Here is a 20,687-nt window from a genome sequence, read left to right as displayed (position 1 = left end):
TGGTTGGTTCATTGTTATATCAATGAATAATTCTACCATAATCTTTCTGTCCAATGATGACTAGATGTGTCTATGCCTTTTCTGTGTTGGATATTTTCAATTGATCAAGTATTGAATTGTTTTTCAATGATTGTTATATTTTACATTTAGTATAACTATCACTTTCAAAACACAATGAATTATTTTTAAATACAAAAACTGATCGAGTTTGTAAAAATCAACAATCAATGTACAAAATAAACAAGAAATATACAACTCTCTGGATAACATGATTCTTCAGCACCACTTAACAATTCTTATTGACATAAGCTTGAGTCTGACAAATATGATGAATTAGTCCAACCATTCTTGTCTTCCTGTCCTTCTCTAGTAACATTAAATTAAACAAAGTTCCTTTTGTTGTTGACATTAGCTTTATGATGAAATCCTGTAATGAAATGAAAAAGAATGAATAAAAATAGAATTGGGAATTAAAAAAAATGGGGAATATGTCAAAGAGACAACAACTTCACCAAAGGGCAGATAACAACTGAAGGCCACCCCCTGAACTTCACCTTTTTCAAATAATTTGTAACTTTTTTTATTTTCACAAAATATTGTGTCTCCAATCAAAATCATGATCCATCACCGACATGCCCTTATGATGCTGCTCAAATGGAAGATAATTAAACAATGTTTTGGCTTCCAAATACCTCACAACTCTAATTTGTATATGGAGGCTGATATAAAGTGAACAACACCAATAGAAGTTTCTAATTTATACTCTTACAGAGTTATCTAACTTTCTAAAAAAGTTCATCGGAAGATACCAAGAACTTGTTGATAAATATTCCGTATCAACTTCACAAATAATACAAGATGGTCTTGAAGGATAGATTTTGCGTACTGACGTTTGTTATCATCTTAATTACGTATTATAGAATTCTTTTATAAGTCTTTTTTAGATAATCATTTGAAGTGACTCAGTGGTTATGTAAAACCACATACTTTGAACGGCAAAATTATTTCATTGATTGATATTACTTTTACTTAAGGATCTTGAATACTATGAATGACAAAACTATTTTATTCAATAACACTACTTTTTCTGTTTAGTCTGTTTTTCATGATATACATTTGACGTGAAACTGTACTTATGTATCCCGTCATACTTTGAACCACACCATTATTTTATTTATTATTATTACTTTTACTGTTAAGTCTGGTTTTTGGTATATCTACTTTACGTGAGTCTGTATTTATGTATGCCGACTTTCGACAAAATTATTTTTATGTCTACCTGTGCGAATTTCAAACGCGCTTTTTTCCACCAGTAATGAAAACCTTCTATCATTTATGGGTAGACTTATATAGATAAATTCAGCCGTATTTGACATGAAACTGTTCTTATGTATCCCGTCATACTTTGAACCACACCATTATTTTATCTATTATTATTACTTTTACTGTTTAGTTTGTTTTTGTTATATCAACTTTACGTAAGTCTTCATTTATGTATGCCGTCATACGACAAAATTATTTTTATGTCTACCTGTGCGAATTTCAAACGCGCATTTTTAAACCAATAATGAAACCTTCTATCATTATGGGTAGACTTTACATAGATAAATTCAGCCGTATAAGAAAAGCAAAATGAGAATGTTAAATTAATGTATGCCTTTTTGTGCTTCTTTGTTACATTTGTTGTTTATGTAGAGATATTAAGATGATAACACAATATTGACTGTTGTACCCCTATTTTTGACATTTTTACTCTTTGAGTATGTTTGTTTTGTTCATGCATCGTTGACAATTTAATGGAATTTGATGCGACTGTCATATAAGTGAGAGGTTTAGCTAGCTATAAAACCAGGTTCAATCCACCATTTTCTACATTAGAAAATGCCTGTACCAAGTCAGGAATATGACAGTTGTTACCCATTCGTTTGATGTGTTTGGACTTTTGATTTTGCCTTTTATTTTTGATTTTCCTTTTTGAATTTTCCTCGGAGTTCGGTATTTTTGTGTTTTTACTTTTTGATATATTAACTAACCTCAGGAAGTTTTCTTGTTTCCTCCAGTATACTGTTAATTGATACAATTCTCTGATCCCAGTCTATTCCTACCAAACCTTTATATTTAAGGACTGAATACTTTGATATGATATTTAGAATGATATTGTTTGCAACATAATGGTCTCTCAGATTGTTGAAATCCTTCTCCGATAAATCCTGAAAAATGGTGTATTATCTATTAAAAAGCTACTAAAACGAAAAAGAGAAAAATTTACATCTTCTTTCTAATTTCTTAACTGCAAAATACCCATTATTCAGTGCTATTATTGTCTCATTTTCAAAAACAGTTTTCAATTAAATTTTTCGTCATTAATGTTTTTAGTGATTAGGAAGAATGCATCATATTTTTTGTTTGGCTTTTCCAATGTCATTATGACATAAGCATTGTGAAGTTCTGGAAATTTACTGGAAGAGAATGGTGAAAATGGTAATTTTGAACTGTTTTTCACAGAGAAAAATCTACCAATGTACTTGTATTTTAAATAAATATAATAAATTAAGTGGATGATAGTAGAATTTCCTGTGTGTTGGTTATTTTTAGGTGTTACCTGCAGACATTGGGTCAGCAGATAGGTATGCCAGATGAACAATATAGCAATATATGCCATATATTGAGCAATGACCATGGTTTATAGGGTACCTACTAATGACAAAATCAAAGATATATGGCAGGTCTCCTTTAACAGTCATTGCTCCTTCAATACACCATTAATAACACTGACAAACTTTCATACCTCACATTAGAAGTCACTGTGTAAACATACCTGTCCATCTTTGATAATTGTCACAACCTTCTGTGAATGTAATCTGAATCCATGTTGTGTTCCATCCATCAAAACATCATGAAGAGAGGTTGTATGGCTTAAATACAGTAAATATTAGGCTTATGCAATTATTTGTAATTAAACATTTAAAATTTAACTAAACATGATTTAAATTGTGTACAAGTTTAATAAGCAACAATATCAAAATGATTAATTTAATAAGTGTTTGCCTAATGTCCGGAAAATAGTCCTTGCATGTTCTGGACAAGGCAATTACTTTAAAAGGTAATCTAAAACCAAAATATTTGGTGCTATTGATCACATCCTGTATATCTGCACACTAATACTGCAACAAGAGTGCACACCCTGAAATGTCTCGCCTTCTTTTTACTTATCATTGGTATTATTTTGATAGTCTTCAATATGAAGCTTTATTATAATTACAACTGTAAAATAAACGTAATATTAACCAAGAAAACTAAACATTGACCAATGAACCATGAAAATTAGGTCAAGGGCCAGATGAACCATACCAGGCAGACATGTTCAGCTAACAATTCTTCCATACATCAAATATAGTTGACCTTTTGCTTATAGTTTAAGAAAAACAGACCAAAACACCAAAACTTAACACTGAGCAATGAACCATGAAAATGAGGTCACGGTCAAATAACTACATTAGATGTATGTTTCATTATAATATGTTATTCTGATTGGCTACACTGCAATCTCACGTTATTCCTTAGTCAATTGCGTTACACAATAAAACTTATCATTCATGATGACATGAGGTCCCACAATAAAGTGCACAGATAATTTTTTTTTTAAAATTGATAAAAATCGAGTTTCATGATCCTAGCTGAAAAATGTAATTATAAGTTTTAAATGCTTCTTTTTGTAAATTTATGCTTGTAAAAGTGTTGACAGTGCACTCATTTTTAGAATGAAGCACTTCCGCGCTTCATACAAAATGTACTTCCGTCAACTTTTTTACACTCCAATAAAGTTACAAAAAGAAGCATTCAATTCGTGTTGCTCAGTCTTTAGTTTCCTATGTTGTGTTTTGTGTACTTTTGTTAGTCTGATGGTCTTTATCTTTTTTAGCCAATGTGCTGTCAGTTTACTTTCTACTTATGAGTTTGAATGTCCCTTTGGTATCTTTTGCCTCTCTTTCAAAAGCAGATTGAACAGTAGCAAGAATTCTATAGAAATGTGTGATAGAAAAATGCACTTTCTTTCTATCATGAATTTGGAGGTTTTTAAAGCAAACAGATTTGTATTAAAAGCATCTTTTCTTAGATACAGACTTACAGACATTTTAAGGATTTGCAATAAATATAATACAAGAATTTTACAATATTTTTTTGTATTCTTTATAGTTATATATTTATGCATGTTTAATATTACCTGTCAAACTGTATAAATGTCAGCTTTACATCAGTATCATCACAGGTCTGCAGATATCTTACAAGTGTTTCAATACAAGGTAAACAGAAATCATGTTCGTTCTCCTTATACAGAACTATAACAATGTCTAACAGGGCTTTGGATGGGAGATTCTCTGTTGAGTGATAAATCTGTCTACATACATCTAAAACAATGAAAATTATTAACTACTACACCTTCTATATTGACTTTTAAACATTTACTCAAGATAATGTGAGCCAGCATTAACAGTAATACTGACCCAATGTTGAAGTTTACCATCAAGATGTATTTTCAATTATCTCCCCTTAAAAATGTTGGACTAAAATAAGGTTGCATCTTACACATCTATTAATGCTTTGCTTTTTGTTTGAAGTTTCATTTATCTACCGCAACACCTTCACAATGGGATCCAGCTTAAAAAGAAATACTGCCCTATTGCAAAAGTTTACCATCAAGATTATCTCCCCTTGAAGATGTCTACCTGAAATAAGGTTGCTCCTTGTACATCATTATATGCTTTACTTTTTGTGTGTAGTTTTATTGGAGGGTAATTTCCATTACTATACCTAACAAAAGCATTATTACAAAAAAAGCTTTTTATATTTGATGTAATAACCTGTAATATCACTTAAAATCAAAATTATTTAATTAAGGTACAAAGTTGTTTTTCTCAGCAGATAAAGCATTCAAAATTGGGAGAAACATTGAAAAAAAATACTTTAACTATGAATTTGTGAATAATAAAAATAACATTGTAAGAAGAAATTTCTTGTGTTAAAATTTTGTTGAAACAGATAAAAAAAAATCTAAATTTAAACGAAGCAAAGTGTTACCTAGCTGTTGTGATGGTTCTACTGTTATTCCAACTATATCACACTTAGATATATAAGCATGAACTGATGGACATATTGCACTTGGCATACAACTTTTTACTCTTTCTTGACATGATTCCTGTAATCAAAAAAAATTATATTCAAGTGACATTCTTTTATTTTCATATCTTTTGTATATGAGTTAGTTTCAACAATGAAATGTCCAGCATCCTCAGTGTAAAGAAGATTTTTGAAAATTCATGCTATTACACAGCAATGATCAAATGTAAACACTTCAGACATTCACTTACAAAATGTTATGTTGTTGCCTTAAGCTCCAATCTTGGAATTTTAAGTGATTTTTCTCCAGAAGAACTGATCAATTTTACATGGTTATAAAGAAATCGAATTTAAAAATCATGCTTAAATATTTTTTTGGTAATGCTATTCAATGACCCAGACCTTAATAGTCCAGCATAATGAACACTTAACTTAGCCTGTTATTTAAAAGTGTTCATTAAGCTGAACTTTTGGTAAAAATAAGTTAAACTGTGAATAGAAGAGTGTAATTAACACACAAACTATTTGAGAAAAAAACAAGAATGTGTCCAAAGTACACCAATGCCCCACTCGCAATATCATTTTCCATGTTCAATGGACCATGAAATTGAATAAAAAATGTAATTAGGCATTAAAATTAGAAAGATCATATCATAAGGAACATGTGTACTAAGTTTCAAGTTGATTGGACTTCAACTTCATCAAAAACTACCTTGACCAAAAATTTTAACCTGAAGCGGGACAGACGGACGAACGAACTGACAGACAGACAGACGGATGGATGAACGGACGCACAGACCAGAAAATATAATGCCTCTCTACTATCGTAGGTGGGGCATAAAAATTAATGAATTTACTTTAAAAGTTTCAATGATTTTTTGGAGATAAAATATGGGTAACCATTGAATTTTTTTTTTTGCATACTTGATTCACATAAGGATTTTCAATAACATGCTAAACATATGCTTTAAAGTATTAAAGTAATGCGAAAAACAAAGATTTCATCAAATAAATTAAAGTCGAAAATTCCTACAATATTCCTTTTCATATTGGATACAAATTTTATTAAGTCTACTGCAGACACTTTGTAGACAAAGGGTTTCAACTGAGGTACTTCACAGGCGTAAAGTGGGTGGCGTCAAAAGGTGTCACTATGGAGGAAAGGGTTAACATTTTACAATGCATTCTATGAATACTTACAAGAAATGGAGTAACATCCACCTTTAGGAAACATACAGCCAATGGTGATTCTATTTCAGTAAACAATGTCATACATTTCTGGTTTATGTCATCACAAGCTTTAACCTGACTGAGCATACTGGTAGATGTTGACTGACAGAACTTTGATGTCTCTAGTTCATAACCAGATACAAACTGGTCAACGCTTGGACTGATTGACCCTTCTGGCTTCTGGAAATCATTTCCAATTTCTCCATCGTTATTTCCTAGCAGTCCAATTGTTTGATTTTTATAATGTTTCAGTCTGAAGTTACAATGTGAATTATTTATGTCACAGGAAATGGTGATACCATCACCAAGGGATATAACTCTGGACACACTTTTCTTTATAATCTTCATTTCATCAGTTTCGTATGGTAATTTTCTGTAAAAAAAAAAGAAGGGGAAATTAAATATTTTTTCAAAACTTATAACAAGAGTTAAATTTTCTTAACATATACAAACAGTCTCTGCCTGATTTATATATCTATAATAATGAAATTATGAGGTCCAATTTGTCAGCCGTCATCAAGTAAAAACGATGAATCAAAGAATTCAACTTTATATATAACTAACATAGTACAATGGTGTTGATTAAAAATTACACCACTCCAGGCCCATTTGTTTTCCACATAATTAATATTGCCAATCATTAAGAAGTTCCGGATCGAGTCCGACACCGATACTAAAAGTATTTTCACCTGTCATCTATTACCTTATCTGTACGTTCCGCATCTGACAGGCACACCATCAAACTGTGTATTTAGAATTTTGCTGTATACTGTTGAATTAAAAAAAACTCCATTCCAGGTATTTTTGTTTTCCAAATAATTAATATTACCAATAACTGATAGGTTTCAGGTCGAAGGGTTCAAACAGAAAGATTTTGAAAGCAGAGAAAACTGTGCATCTTAATATAATCGGCATGACTTTATCAGATGACAATGCCAATACTAAAATAAGGCATACGCACAGTTATATACCTTAATTCAGTCACGGACCTGCGATATCACAGGTGTGTTCTAGTATGTATAATAAAAGAACAGAGCTCTAATTTACCACATATTGCATATATATTTTACATAGTCAAGGGCAATAACTAAAACAAACTTGATATTGGCAGGAAACTGAATCAACACAAAATAATACTCCCCTGTGTGTGTTACAAGAAATAAGTTTTTGACATTTTTTTGTGAAATATAAACCATCAAAATATTCAACACCATATTATTTAGCCACAATTTGCATTAATATACAATTACATGGATTAGTTTATCTGTTTACATTTACGTTTCACAGGTATAATATAATCAACAGTAATTCTAAGCTTATACAGTGCTGACAATAACCTATGAACTTACACTGGTGTGTTGCAACTGTTTATAAACACCTGACCTCCACTGTAAATTGTTACCATTGATTTTTTAGTAACAACTGTCACACCTTCTTTGGAATACACCACAGCAAAGTGACCATGTTTAATGTCTGCTGCCATTAAGTGTGGGCATGTGCTGTCACCTGAAACATACAAAAGACATCTAAGAAAAGGACAAGTGCTCTCCCCTGACATCAAATCCTAGTGATTTCTCTTTAACAATTTGTAGCTAAAACAGCATTTCATGACTTCATCAAGTTGCATTTACAAGCCATTCAGCCCAGTTAACACATCTATTTTCTACACCTAATAAAAACAAATGTTATTTAAATTGGTTAAAATTCTATAGAATGGCAGTTTACTTTTTTTTACTCCAGTCAATATGAACCACAATTTTACTGGCACCCATAGTTAAAACATCTTATTTTCAACACTGTTATAGAACTTTGAGGGTTTATTATGTGACCAATAAAAGGTCCTACCCAACATACAGTCTTTCCAGTGGCAGTTAAAATTTTCAACCTTTCATCCTGGTTCACTAACTCATACCTGTCAACTCACCCGTTATTTTCACCTCTCACCCGGGAGTTTTTCTTTACCCGGCGGGTCCCGGGAATTTCTAACATTACCCGTTTCACCCGGATTTCTGACCGGAATTGTTTCCGGTATTTAGAAGTAATACGACCTTCGGTTTTATCGGTCTTTTTCAATGTAACCAAAAGTCAAAATGTAGGACTTGTTTACCTGAGCTACGTAACGATATTTTCAACAAGCTACAAGATGAGTTCAGTGACTATCAGTTGACTCCATTAGATGAACTTCCACTTTGCACTTCCCCTGAAACTGACATTGGTACATTTTGGGGAGAAATGTCCAAGTTGCATGACATTTTTCTTAACAAGCCAAGATTTTTTGTTTTGTCAAAACTTGCTAAAACATTACTGGTTTTGCCAAACAGCAATGCAGACAGTGAGAGGGCATTTTCTTTAGTAAAGAAAATAGCTACAGAGTTTAGGGCTGATCTTAATAAGGATACACTATGTGCTCTTCTTTCTTGTAAAATGAATACACATTTGCATTGCTATGAACTGAAACCAAGTGCAGTTCTTTTAAAGAATGCCAAGTCTGCTACTATGGAATATAACAATAGTCTGAAATAAACTTGTATACATGTTCTAACTGTTTTATATACATATTGACTATATAAATTATATGTAAACATATTTTTGTTCTTCAATTGAGCCCGCAAAATGTCGTACGCGTTATGACCTGAGATTTTTTTTCTCAATGCAGGTCATGACCTGACTTTTCATTTTCAGAGGTTGACAGGTATGCTAACTTTATGTTCTTTTATTTTTGTAACCATGCTTTCTTGTTGCACTGGTACTACATGTACTAAAACTGAAGACTAAAATGTGGCTCTCCTCCAAAAGGACCAAAAAAACAAAACACTAGACGTTCAATCTCAAGACGAACTGCCAAGTGAAGTATACAGTCATAACACTTCAAAATGAAATACAATATCATTAAATAAAGTATTTTATTGTATGTATTTTTTGAATTAACTAAGCACACTATTTAAAATCTTACAATTTCTAAAGATTTTATTTTGCTTTTGCATTGCAAAAATTGTTATCAATTATTATAATAACAATGTAGAATGACTGCTTTCGGAGTCAACTATTCTTTACGTGACACCAACCTTTAGTCTGAAATAACTTTCCATCAAATGTCAAGACTTCACTGCTATCATATATCAAGGCTGTATGTGTATCTTTGTCTTCAGGCTCAGATGCTAGCTTTGATTTAATGAAACCTAATATGTATTTTTCTCCTGTTGTCAATTCTGGGATAGACTGTTGGAGAAAAGAATTTAGTAATAATGTTATATTCAATAAAAATGTAACAAATCAAAGGTCTATTGTAACAAAAATACAACATCACTGGATGTCAGAAAACCTCCCAAAATAAAGCATCTTTGCATGTGACCATTGAATTTGGGGTATAATTAAAATTTCTTGAATATTTTCTTTTTACACACTTTTATATAAAGGTTCTTGGGAAACTAAGTTTTATGAGAATCTCAAATATGCATCACTTTACTCGCTTAAGCAAATTAATGTATCAATAAAATTTGTTACATTAGAAAAACAAACCTCTACTTTTACCAATTGTTTCGGTAATATGACAAATACTTACCAAAAAATGCTTCCATTTGAAAATTAATGGCTGTGTAAATGATATCTTATTTGTCTTCATAGCTTGATATAGATGTGGTTTGACAGTCTTAGATACAATATCTTTTATCAATAGTGGAGGGTCTGTCAGCAAGGTAGAAAGGAAATGCAATGTTCTTGACTCTAACTTTGTTATCATCCCTATTAACTTTTCTCCTGCAAACCAATAAGACATAAATTAGCTCACATGTTAAAATATTCCCTCAACAAATAATTTATAGGATACAATATTAATTGCAGGAAAAATGTTCCCACCTACCATTATTGCATATGGTGTATAATATCATCTTAATACTTATAAACAAGAATGTATCCCTAGTACATGGATGCCCCATCCACACTATCAATTTCTATGTTCAATGGACCGTGAAAATAGGGGAAAATCTCTAATTTGGCTTTGAAATTAGAATGATCACATCATAAGGAACATGTGTAGTAAGTTTCAAGTTGATAGGACTTTAACGTCATCAAAAACTACCTCAACCAAAAACTTTAACCTAAAGCGGGACAGACGGACGAACTTAACAAACGAATGGATGGACGTACAGACCAGAAAACATAACGCCCATAAATGGGACATAAAAAAACTTGTAGTACCATTTAACCTTTATAGAATCTTTTTACCTCATATAAAGCTTCACATCATTAGATGTAAATGGTTTTTTTTTACAATAAATAATATTTCCATTAAGGGGGACAAATCAGTAACTATCACCCCTTTAAATTGTGACTTATTTAAACACCTTACCGAAATAATTCATTCTACTATCATCATTCTGGATTCTTTCTCCCTTTTCTATCCCAGCTGAGTTTTGATTGGCTACCAGTTGTTTTCCCTTTAGCGTCACGGCTATCATTCTTTTCATGTTTGATGGCAAAGGTAAATAATAGAAAACAGGAACAGCAATCTTGGAAATCACATGACCAACAGTCTGGAAAATATTTTGTCTTCAATAAATAATTGTATTGCAACCACGAACTGCATTACTTATAGCTCAAGATTAATTATTCCTTTCTTTTTCAGATGCCTTACATGACATTTACTTAAAGCTAGGAATTAATTTAACAAATGGTCCAGTTTTAAAATAGAACCCTATGTTTAAATGATCACCAGTTCATAAATGCAGTTTAATGAATCACAGTGACATATACTGTAGATTCATTATTATTCGCTGGATACCAATTTTCGTGGCTTTCGTGGGTACATGTGAACCACAAAAATAAATGTTCAACAAATTAAAAATGTTCTATAGGCTTGTATGCAGACTTCGACAAAACCACGAAATTAAATATCCACGAACATGCAAGTTTTTCGTAACCCACGAAAAATTGGTACCCACGCAAAATAAATAAATACACAGTAGGCTATATAGCTGTAAACCATTTGATTGGAACTTTGAAACTGATGAATGGTACCTTAACAGTTGTTAAAGGCCTTATCTACAAACAGAATTATGTCTATTTGAAGTTTAACCTAGGAACAGTATATCAAACGGGAAATGAATCTACTGTGACTTGACTGTTAGTGTTGCTATTCATCTATTGCAACTTCAAAATTCTGTTTAAATTGCAATTTGTTTTATAAAGCCAAACTGTTTAACTGGTCAGAAATTTCAGTGATCTCCCCATGGAAACCTATCAAAAGCATTTTGTTATTTCACACATATTTTACTGAATATATGATATTTTTTATTCAAATAATGCCTGATTCTTATGAATATAAGTACTTATACAAACAGTTAAAGCAGAATTGGTGGATTTGTCATCAGATACAACATCAATTTTTGCTGCTTTTACAGCTGATACAACAGAAATATTGGGGATTTGTCAGCTGATATATCAGAAATATTGGTGGCTTTGTCGTCTGATACAACAGAAATATTGGGGATTTGTCAGCTGATACATCAGAAATATTGGTGGCTTTGTCGTCTGATACAACAGAAATGTTTGCTGCTTTCTCAGCTGATGCAACAGAAATATTGGTGGCTTTGTTGTCTGATACAACAGAAATGTTTGCTGCTTTGTCAGCTGATACAAACACACAAAACACATTCTTAAAGAATTAAATATGGTCACAAGTCTTAAAATATCAAATTTGAACAAAGATCTTGTTTTAAGTTTATTTTCCACATGTTTAACACAATAAATATAATGTGAATTGGTTACTTTTTGTGGAGAACTCATTTTTCAAGATTTCACTTGTATTCCACAGTTCTACATTAACCTTGAAAAGTTGTTACCTTGTTAACAAATGGAATCACCATAGACATAATACTTTTCTCTAGGTTCCTCTCAAGTACAATGCTGGCATCAGATAAGGCATTTGCCAACTTGTTTTTCTTGGCTTTCAAGATGGCTACTATTTTACGTGTAAACACTGGATTCCACTGAATTGTACTCTTTTGACTTGAACTTCCAACCAATTCATTTAACCACGAGAGACAAAACATCTTAGGTCTACCAGGCTGAAGAAAAGAATATGTTTTCAGTCACTTTTATGAAAGGGGTTATATGACTTACTCAATAACTGTGATCTGGTTAAAAAAAACCCATTACAATAACAATATATGCAATATGACATCAATATGCAATGAAAGTAAAGGAAAGCATTCCAACACTTGAAAAATTTGGTTAACTAACTTTTAATTATTTTGCAAATGACCATGTTTTCCTAATTTTCCCCCGATGTTGCATGATTCGGAATAACTATACACAGTTATGTCACACCCTGGGTGTGATTCAGCTATCAGTATCAACTTTACTAAATACTCTTTCTAGGCATATCAATAAATACCAAAATACTATATATAGCCGATAGCCCAGCAATACTGGTGGACCCCATATTTTATTAAATATAAATATAATATATATATACACAATATGCATGAAGCATAAGTATCAATGCACTATGAATCAACTTTCATAAGGAATTCTGTAGAAAAAACAGTAAATTGTGTTAAAAATATGGGCTCTGTCATCAACGATCCCGCCGGCCAGGAAAACCCAACAAAAACGAGTTACCACAGTTCAAACTCCATTTAAACTGCACTCAAAAGACTACATTTTAAATAAAGTGGAAAATTTTGGAAACCTGTGTCCAAACCCAAATGCTCGGAAGACCATCTCGAGAGGTACACTTGGACTGTATATAAACGAATAAATATACTATATGAAATAATAAATCAAGTTACTTTATAGTAAAATATAAATCCCTACTAAATACAAATTAGAATAACAATTCAATATAAAATGAAATTTATTTCACTGTTGTCCAGTCTGATGCTTGGCTAGAAGTGACCAACAAGGGAAAATATTCCCGCTCAATATCAGTATCACGTGATACATGTATGTATATACGTGTACATAAGTACCCGTATCAATAGTATTCACTAGTACCGTTATTACAATAATTTCCCACTATACTATCGAAACCGTTGGAAATTATAATTATTTGTCCTTCTTCATAATTTTGATATAAGTCATAAAAATAATAATTATCCTCAAAAAGATACTGAATAAATTAACCCCAATCTCTCAGTCTCGCAGATTAAAAAGATGGGTAAAAAAAATTGTTACTGAAAGACAATAGATGTCTTTTAGATTTTATTTAAAAGATCATCTTAGGAGCACAATCAAAGTTTCATATGCACTTTTTATCAAACAATTCGCCTTTTCAGAATCTAAAGGCAATGGGTAATATCTTTGTTTGTACACTAAAATGAAAAAAACGTCATGTCATTAGTTGTTAAGAACATTTTAAACCAATCACAAAGTTTTGGTGTACATTATTGAAAATATTACCCATAGCCCATTAGATCCTGAAATAGAGAACTACTGTACCATTTTGATAGAGAATGAAGTGTCTATAGCCCAAGGACTCATTATCACTGTGTCAATATAGTATTCTGTACGATTCCTGGTCAGTTTAACATTCATTCCTGATTTAGCTTTCTTTGATAATATAACTTCATTGGTAATGTTTGTCATTCCATGCAGATAAGGATGCTGAAAAGAAAGAATAAGTAGTAATAAACAAGAATGTGTCCAAAGTACACAGATGCCCCACTCACACTATCATTTTCCATGTTCAATGGACCATGAAATTGGATAAAAAATATAATAAGGCACTAAAATTAGAAAGATAATATCATAAGGAACATGTGTACTAAGTTTCAAGTTGATTGGACTTCAACTTCATCAAAAACTACCTTGACCAAAAACTTTAACCTGAAACATGCACTTTCATTTTCTATGTTCAGTGGACCATGAAATCAGGGTCAAAAGTTTAATTTGGCTTTAAAATCAGAAAGATTATATCATAAGGAACATGTGTACTAAGTTTCAAGTTGATTGGACTTCAACTTCATCAAAAACTACCTTGACCAAAAACTTTAACCTGAAACATGCACTTTCATTTTCTATGTTCAGTGGACCGTGAAATTGGGGTCAAAAGTTTAATTTGTTTTAAAAATTAGAAAGATCATATCATAAGGAACATGTGTACTAAGTTTCAAGTTGATTGGACTTCAACTTCATCAAAAACTACCTTGACCAAAAACTTTAACCTGAAGCAGGACAGACGGACGAACGGAGGGACGAACGAACGGACAGACGAAAGAACGAACGGATGGACGAACGGACGCACAGACCAGAAAACATAAATACTTGTTAAGTTGTAGCTCTCCTGTCTCTTTCTCTGTAACGAAAAGGGTATTACAGGTAATGTGAAAAATACTAAAATTGAGAATGGAAATGGGGAATGTGTCAAAGAGACAACAACCCGACCAAAATAAAAAAACACAACAGCAGAAGGTCACCAACAGGTCTTCAATGTAGCGAGAAATTCCCGCACCCGGAGGCGTCCTTCAGCTGGCCCCTAAACAAATATATACTAGTTCAGTGATAATGAACGCCATACTAATTTCCAAATTGTACACAAGAAACTAAAATTTAAATAATACAAGACTAACAAAGGCCAGAGGCTCCTGACTTGGGACAGGCGCAAAAATGCGGCGGGGTTAAACATGTTTGTGAGATCTCAACCCTCCCCCTATACCTCTAACCAGTGTAGAAAAGTAAAAGCATAACAATACGCACATTAAAATTCAGTTCAAGAGAAGTCCGAGTCTGATGTCAGAAGATGGAACCAAAGAAAATAAACAAAATGACAATAATACATAAATAACTACAGACTACTAGCAGTTAACTGACATGCCAGCTCCAGACTTCAATTAAACTGACTGAAAGATTATGATTTCATCATATGAACATCAGGCACAATCCTTCCCGTAAGGGGTTTAGTATCATACCATCATAACATATATGAGAAGAACATAACCCGTGTCATGCCAACAACTGTTTTTAGAATAAATGTGTTTAGTTCCGACGCAAAGACCTTATCAGTGACTCAATATTAACGCCAAAATATGCAATCTTTAATGACTTGACAACAGTATCGTAATTATATCCCTTCTTAATAAGTCTATTCAAAGGTTTTGTAAGTTTATGAGGTGAATACTGACACCTTTGTGCTTTATAAAGAATATTTCCATAAAAAATTGGATGTGAAATACCTGAACGTATAAAAAGTCTGCATGTTGAGCTATATTTACGAATGATGTCTTTATACCGATGATAAAATTTAGTAAATGTTTTGACTAGTTTGAGATATCGAAAACCCTGGTGTAATAATTTTTCAGTAATACATAAATTTCTCTCGTTAAAATCTAAAACATTGTTACATACACGAGCGAATCGTACAAGTTGAGATATATAAACACCGTAAGATGGTGACAAGGGAACGTCACCATCTAAAAACGGATAATTAACGATAGGAAATGAAAAATCATCCCTTTTATCATAAATTTTAGTATTCAGCTTTCCGTTAGTGATATAGATATCAAGATCGAGGAAAGGGCAGTGGTCATTGTTAGTATTAGCTTTATTTAAAGTGAGTTCACCAGGATAAATTTCATTAATATACATACTGAAGTCGTCATTATTGAGAGCCAAAATATCATCCAAATATCTAAAAGTATTATTAAATTTGTTTATCAGATGTTGTTTTGATGGGTCTTTGCTTATTTTTGTCATAAATTGTAACTCTAAACAATACAAAAAGAGGTCCGCAATAAGTGGTGCACAGTTAGTCCCCATTGGAATTCCGATAATCTGACGATATACGGAATCCCCAAAGCGAACAAAAATGTTATCTAGTAAAAATTCAAGGGCATATATAGTATCAAAGCATGTCCAATTAACATAGTTTTTTTGTTTATTGCTACTAAAAAATGACCTAAAAGAGTTTGAACATATATATTCACATTCTGATTTTTTGAATGCCCATTTAATTAGATGTGTGAATTTTTTCTTAATGAGAATGTGAGGCAATGTGGTATACAGGGTAGAAAAATCAAAACTTTGAACAGATTCAAAAACACCAATATAAGCATGCAATTTATCAAGTACTTCCAACGAGTTCTTGACACTCCAAAAGTAATTTATTCCACTATTTTTTGCTTACTTTTAATTTTTACAACAGAATGCATCAAGTGTGTAGGTAAAGGTAATATCTTTGGTTAGCATGCTTGCTAGTTGTACCATTAAGTCATTATCAGGTTAGTTGAACTATCCTCCTTTAAGAGTAGACTTGTCCTACAGATAATCAACTGATCTGTCTCCGTAAGACAAGTCTACTCCAAAAGGAGGGCAGTATACCTAACCTTATAATGACTTAATGGTACAACAAGCAAGCAAGCTAACCAAAGATAGTATCTTTACCTACACACTTGATGCATTCTGCTGTATGAGAAAAATTATATTTACATATAAGATGCAAAAACAGATGGTTATTTTTTTAATATATTCTAAAAATCTGTGGTACCTTTTGTGATTAGACTTGTCTTTGCAGGAGAAATATACTGTCTTCATTATACATACATAATTAGAAAATTCATTTGGTCCGAGTACACAGTTATCGTCCTTTGATTTTCGTTGTCCACGAATATAGTCCTTAGTGTGGACAGTGTGTTACTTGCCAATTTTTGTTATACCCCTTCCAAATTTAATTCTCCATGTTTTATGCCTCATATAGCAAGTTGGGGGGTGAAATGACACTGTAAGAAAATTTGGGTCATAAATATTTAGGTAAAGTAGTGATTAGGTCCAGCTGAAAAAGGTAAAAAATAAGCACTTCAGAAGCTGTCAAAAAATTTCAAGACCCCCTTAACACAAAATTGTCCATATTTTGAGTTAGAGCTGATGAAGTGTTCTATAATTTTGATATAATTTGTCCCAAAAGTAGTACAAATGTACAACACACTGTAAAAATATTATTGAGAAAGCGCAGGTGGGATTTTTTTTATTTACATTTATTGTCTAAAAGAAATGCACTACGAAATAACTGTGTACTCGGACCATTTGCATTAACTATGGAAATTTTTTCTCCTGTCCCTTTAACAGTATAGATGAATTGATAATTTCTGGATATTTTTTTTAGAAAACAGGACAAAAGAATCATTAACATATAGTAAAAAGAAATTACCAATTTGTACAAAATGTGTATTATATGAGTCTGAGAACTTGTGTTTAATGTATTTCTTAACTGCATACCTAACTTATATCTATAGATTATAAGATTATAGATATCAAGTCTAGATATCACGAATCTATATCCACTCATTTCATGCTACTTACACTTGTATTAATGTAGCCATCCTGCTGTATTAGGAGTGTAGTGTTGTCATCAGATAGTTTGCTATATAATCTTATCTCCCCTAAAGCTGACATTGCTTCAAAACTGTGTTCTAATTCAGAAACAGCTAGCCCTGAGCCTTTAAATATCATTTTATATTGTTCTGAAAACAAAAAATTAAATTTATACATTCTAATACCTTTTATAGTCATTTATGTAAATGGTAACTGTGACTTGTGTGTGGTTTAAGATCAGTTTGACCTTTCATTTTCCGGTGTTCCATTTGAGCAAATTTTATTTTGGCACCGGATGATTTTAAACAGAGCTTAATAAGGATAAATAGACTGACTAGCTACAAAAGATACAAGTAAATGAATAGTTAAAGGGATAATTCGCGATTTTTTACTTTTCATCTTATTATGTTTATAATACCATAAAAAACATATTCACCAAGTTTTATTTTGATATGAAATCAAATAAAGGAGAAAATTGGGAATTATTAATTTTATTTCTTGAAACTTCCTGACTTATGTGACATAGTTTAAGTCTTTGATGCATGCCGGGAGTGAAAATATCTCATTTAAGTCTTGTTCGTAAACCATCTAATAACGCGATTTAAAGCGCACCGACGACTTTTGGTGTAGCTATTAACCAACGAAAAATAAGTGATAGCCATGCAACTTTTAAAATTAGATCGTGTGGATATTTTAAAACGAATTTTAATAATAAAACTAATTCATACAATAGAACATTTTTATGTTTTTTTCAACAAATACTTTAAACAAACATATGAAATTGAAATGATCAATAGTGTAATAAAAATACACGTTTGTATTCTGACCTTTTTGCTTCATTCCAGCAAACATTTTCACTTGCTTGTACGGTGGAAATAAAATGTGTATTGTTTTGTGACACCTAAAGAATGTTGAGTGCGTCGGTTAAATCAAGGTAATTAAAGGATTAGCATTATGTAATTCTAATCCTTTGATCCTCATTCAGTGAAATCTAGGCGTCAAGGTTTACTGGCTTGAAGGTGTGAACAACATTTCGTATGAATTGAAAACGGGAGTCAGTCAAAGTTTTAGACACAGAAATCAAAGACTCATATAGACGTCCCTGCAGAAATGTAAAAAAAAATAAATAATTAACGGAAATAATAAGGTCGCACAATAACTGGATAGCAGTTGTATATTTTTATATTTTGCATAAGCATGATAAGATCACTTTTAAATGAATTATGACTTTTGATTAATTCAGTAACGATAAAATACTTAATTATTCTAATTGAAGTATAAATTCATAATCACAAGTGTATGAACTAAAAATTGTACTATCTTAGATTAGGATCGGCAGCCTTAAATATTTCAAACAGATCATTAACAATTGCAATTATATAATTTAGTCCATCCGAAGTTATTTTTAATTACCTATTTAGGAATTGGCAAGAATACCCATAAAGCGGACAAGCAGTTTGTTCTTTAAATTGCTGTCATTGAATATCAAGAAAGAAAATAAATCCCGAAATTGATTTGAAACTTTGATACTCTATAGTTTTCCTGGAAAATAATCATATCCCTTAGGGATTATTAGTGTACGTCCAGTTGCGTACATATAACATGCATGTCGGAACAATTGTGATGATGAAGAATTTTTTCCTTTATTCGAGAACTATCTAATTGATATATAAATGTCCATAACTTCGATGAGCCAAAGAAAGTTATATATCGACCAGTATTTAAATCTCTTCTTCTTCTTCTTTTGGTATACAATAGTCTTTCGACATTTGATGATTACATACTGTTGGCATACGTGGACTAGTCTACTAACAAAACTTTTACCCCAATTTACACAAAATGTATGTTTCTTTCTTATGTACAATGTATACATGTACATATTTGAATTTTCGCTATAGTTCCGTTTCTTTTTGTCCTGGCGTATATACAAATGGTCGACAAGTGCGTACATTTTTTTAAATCAAAATTTCTGGTATAGTCCGATCTGTCCTTCACCATTGACAAAAAATATGTATATATATTTTTATTTCATCAAATCTGTTGTTTATTTTTAGGTATTATCTATATTTTTATAAATAATTTTCTTTACATCAGAAATGTTATTTATAAACAAGGGTATGAGTTTAGTAATGACCAGTATATAATATCACTTTCGGACACGCAAGATAGAGATGCATATTATACACCTAATAGTTCAAAATGGAAAGTTGTAAGTTATCAGCCGTGTACACTGACCAATACCCCAAGAAGTGAAATGATGCATGAATTTGCAAGCTCGACAGGAAATCGCTTGAATACCTGGACGTGTCACACCCCCTGCAATACCTTTGGGACTAATACCTTTAGCCATGCAGGTGATCAGTGGAGCGAAGATCCTAATTTATTTGAATAAAGTTTATTACATAAAAGAATTATGAACTAATTAGATTTCCCAAAACAATTCAAGTTTCACGGAACACTTATTTATGATTTGAAATTTTTACTTTTTAACTAATTCCAATATTATCATTATTGTTAAAAAATAACAGATCATGGTTATTAAAAAAAAAAAAGATAAGAAAAGTTTCCGTATCAACTTAGTTATAGTTAACTAGTCAGATAAAACAACCGTACGATTGACAAGATATCGACACGCAATTCTCAGCTCAGCTGAAGCTCAGTGTAAAATATCGACAAATATAATGCCTACCCATGTTAAAATGAGCATAGAGCATGACATGAAGGAATTATTTCTTAATCCTTAAAAATCATCTAACAGATGCTTTGTTCTATTTCTTCAAATATTTAGAACAATTTGACATTAGTCCATGCTTAATACGTATTCTTTTTTTAAGGAAAACGATGGGTGCAACATATTTTACTAGCTCATATTTAAAAGATGACCTTTTGTGAAGTTGCATGGTGACGTTTCCTTAGATTTTACTTTTACAGTAAATACTTTTTATTTGTTTAGATATACTTTGAACATTTAGTTCATATTTAAAAATATTGACTTATGTTAAAATACATGTTTAATGCCAAATCATACAAAC

The 20,687-nt window shown here is 31.7% G+C and overlaps 1 protein-coding gene across 1 annotated transcript in view; it reads right to left on the bottom strand.

Annotated features, from left to right (window-relative positions):
• Positions 1-12: 12 nt before the first annotated feature.
• LOC134697718 (uncharacterized) overlaps positions 13-20,687 on the bottom strand; it is a 53,262-nt gene continuing 32,587 nt past the window's right edge. The window contains exons 29-41 of the mRNA XM_063560035.1: positions 17,644-17,804; positions 13,789-13,953; positions 12,189-12,413; positions 10,697-10,880; positions 9,911-10,104; positions 9,414-9,567; positions 7,698-7,854; positions 6,319-6,721; positions 5,080-5,197; positions 4,226-4,409; positions 2,819-2,915; positions 2,034-2,210; positions 13-427 (exon numbers count right to left, since the gene is read on the bottom strand). Coding sequence (XP_063416105.1) covers positions 287-427; positions 2,034-2,210; positions 2,819-2,915; positions 4,226-4,409; positions 5,080-5,197; positions 6,319-6,721; positions 7,698-7,854; positions 9,414-9,567; positions 9,911-10,104; positions 10,697-10,880; positions 12,189-12,413; positions 13,789-13,953; positions 17,644-17,804 — 2,360 coding nt within the window. The 3' untranslated portion in view covers positions 13-286. The remainder of the gene's footprint in view (positions 428-2,033; positions 2,211-2,818; positions 2,916-4,225; positions 4,410-5,079; positions 5,198-6,318; positions 6,722-7,697; positions 7,855-9,413; positions 9,568-9,910; positions 10,105-10,696; positions 10,881-12,188; positions 12,414-13,788; positions 13,954-17,643; positions 17,805-20,687) is intronic.

Source organism: Mytilus trossulus, chromosome 1 (genome assembly GCF_036588685.1).
Source record: "Mytilus trossulus isolate FHL-02 chromosome 1, PNRI_Mtr1.1.1.hap1, whole genome shotgun sequence".
In the NCBI taxonomy this organism is placed as follows: Eukaryota; Metazoa; Mollusca; class Bivalvia; order Mytilida; family Mytilidae; genus Mytilus; species Mytilus trossulus.
The sequence above is the reverse complement of the archived record's forward strand: the minus strand, read 5'-3'. Positions and strand labels throughout refer to the sequence as shown.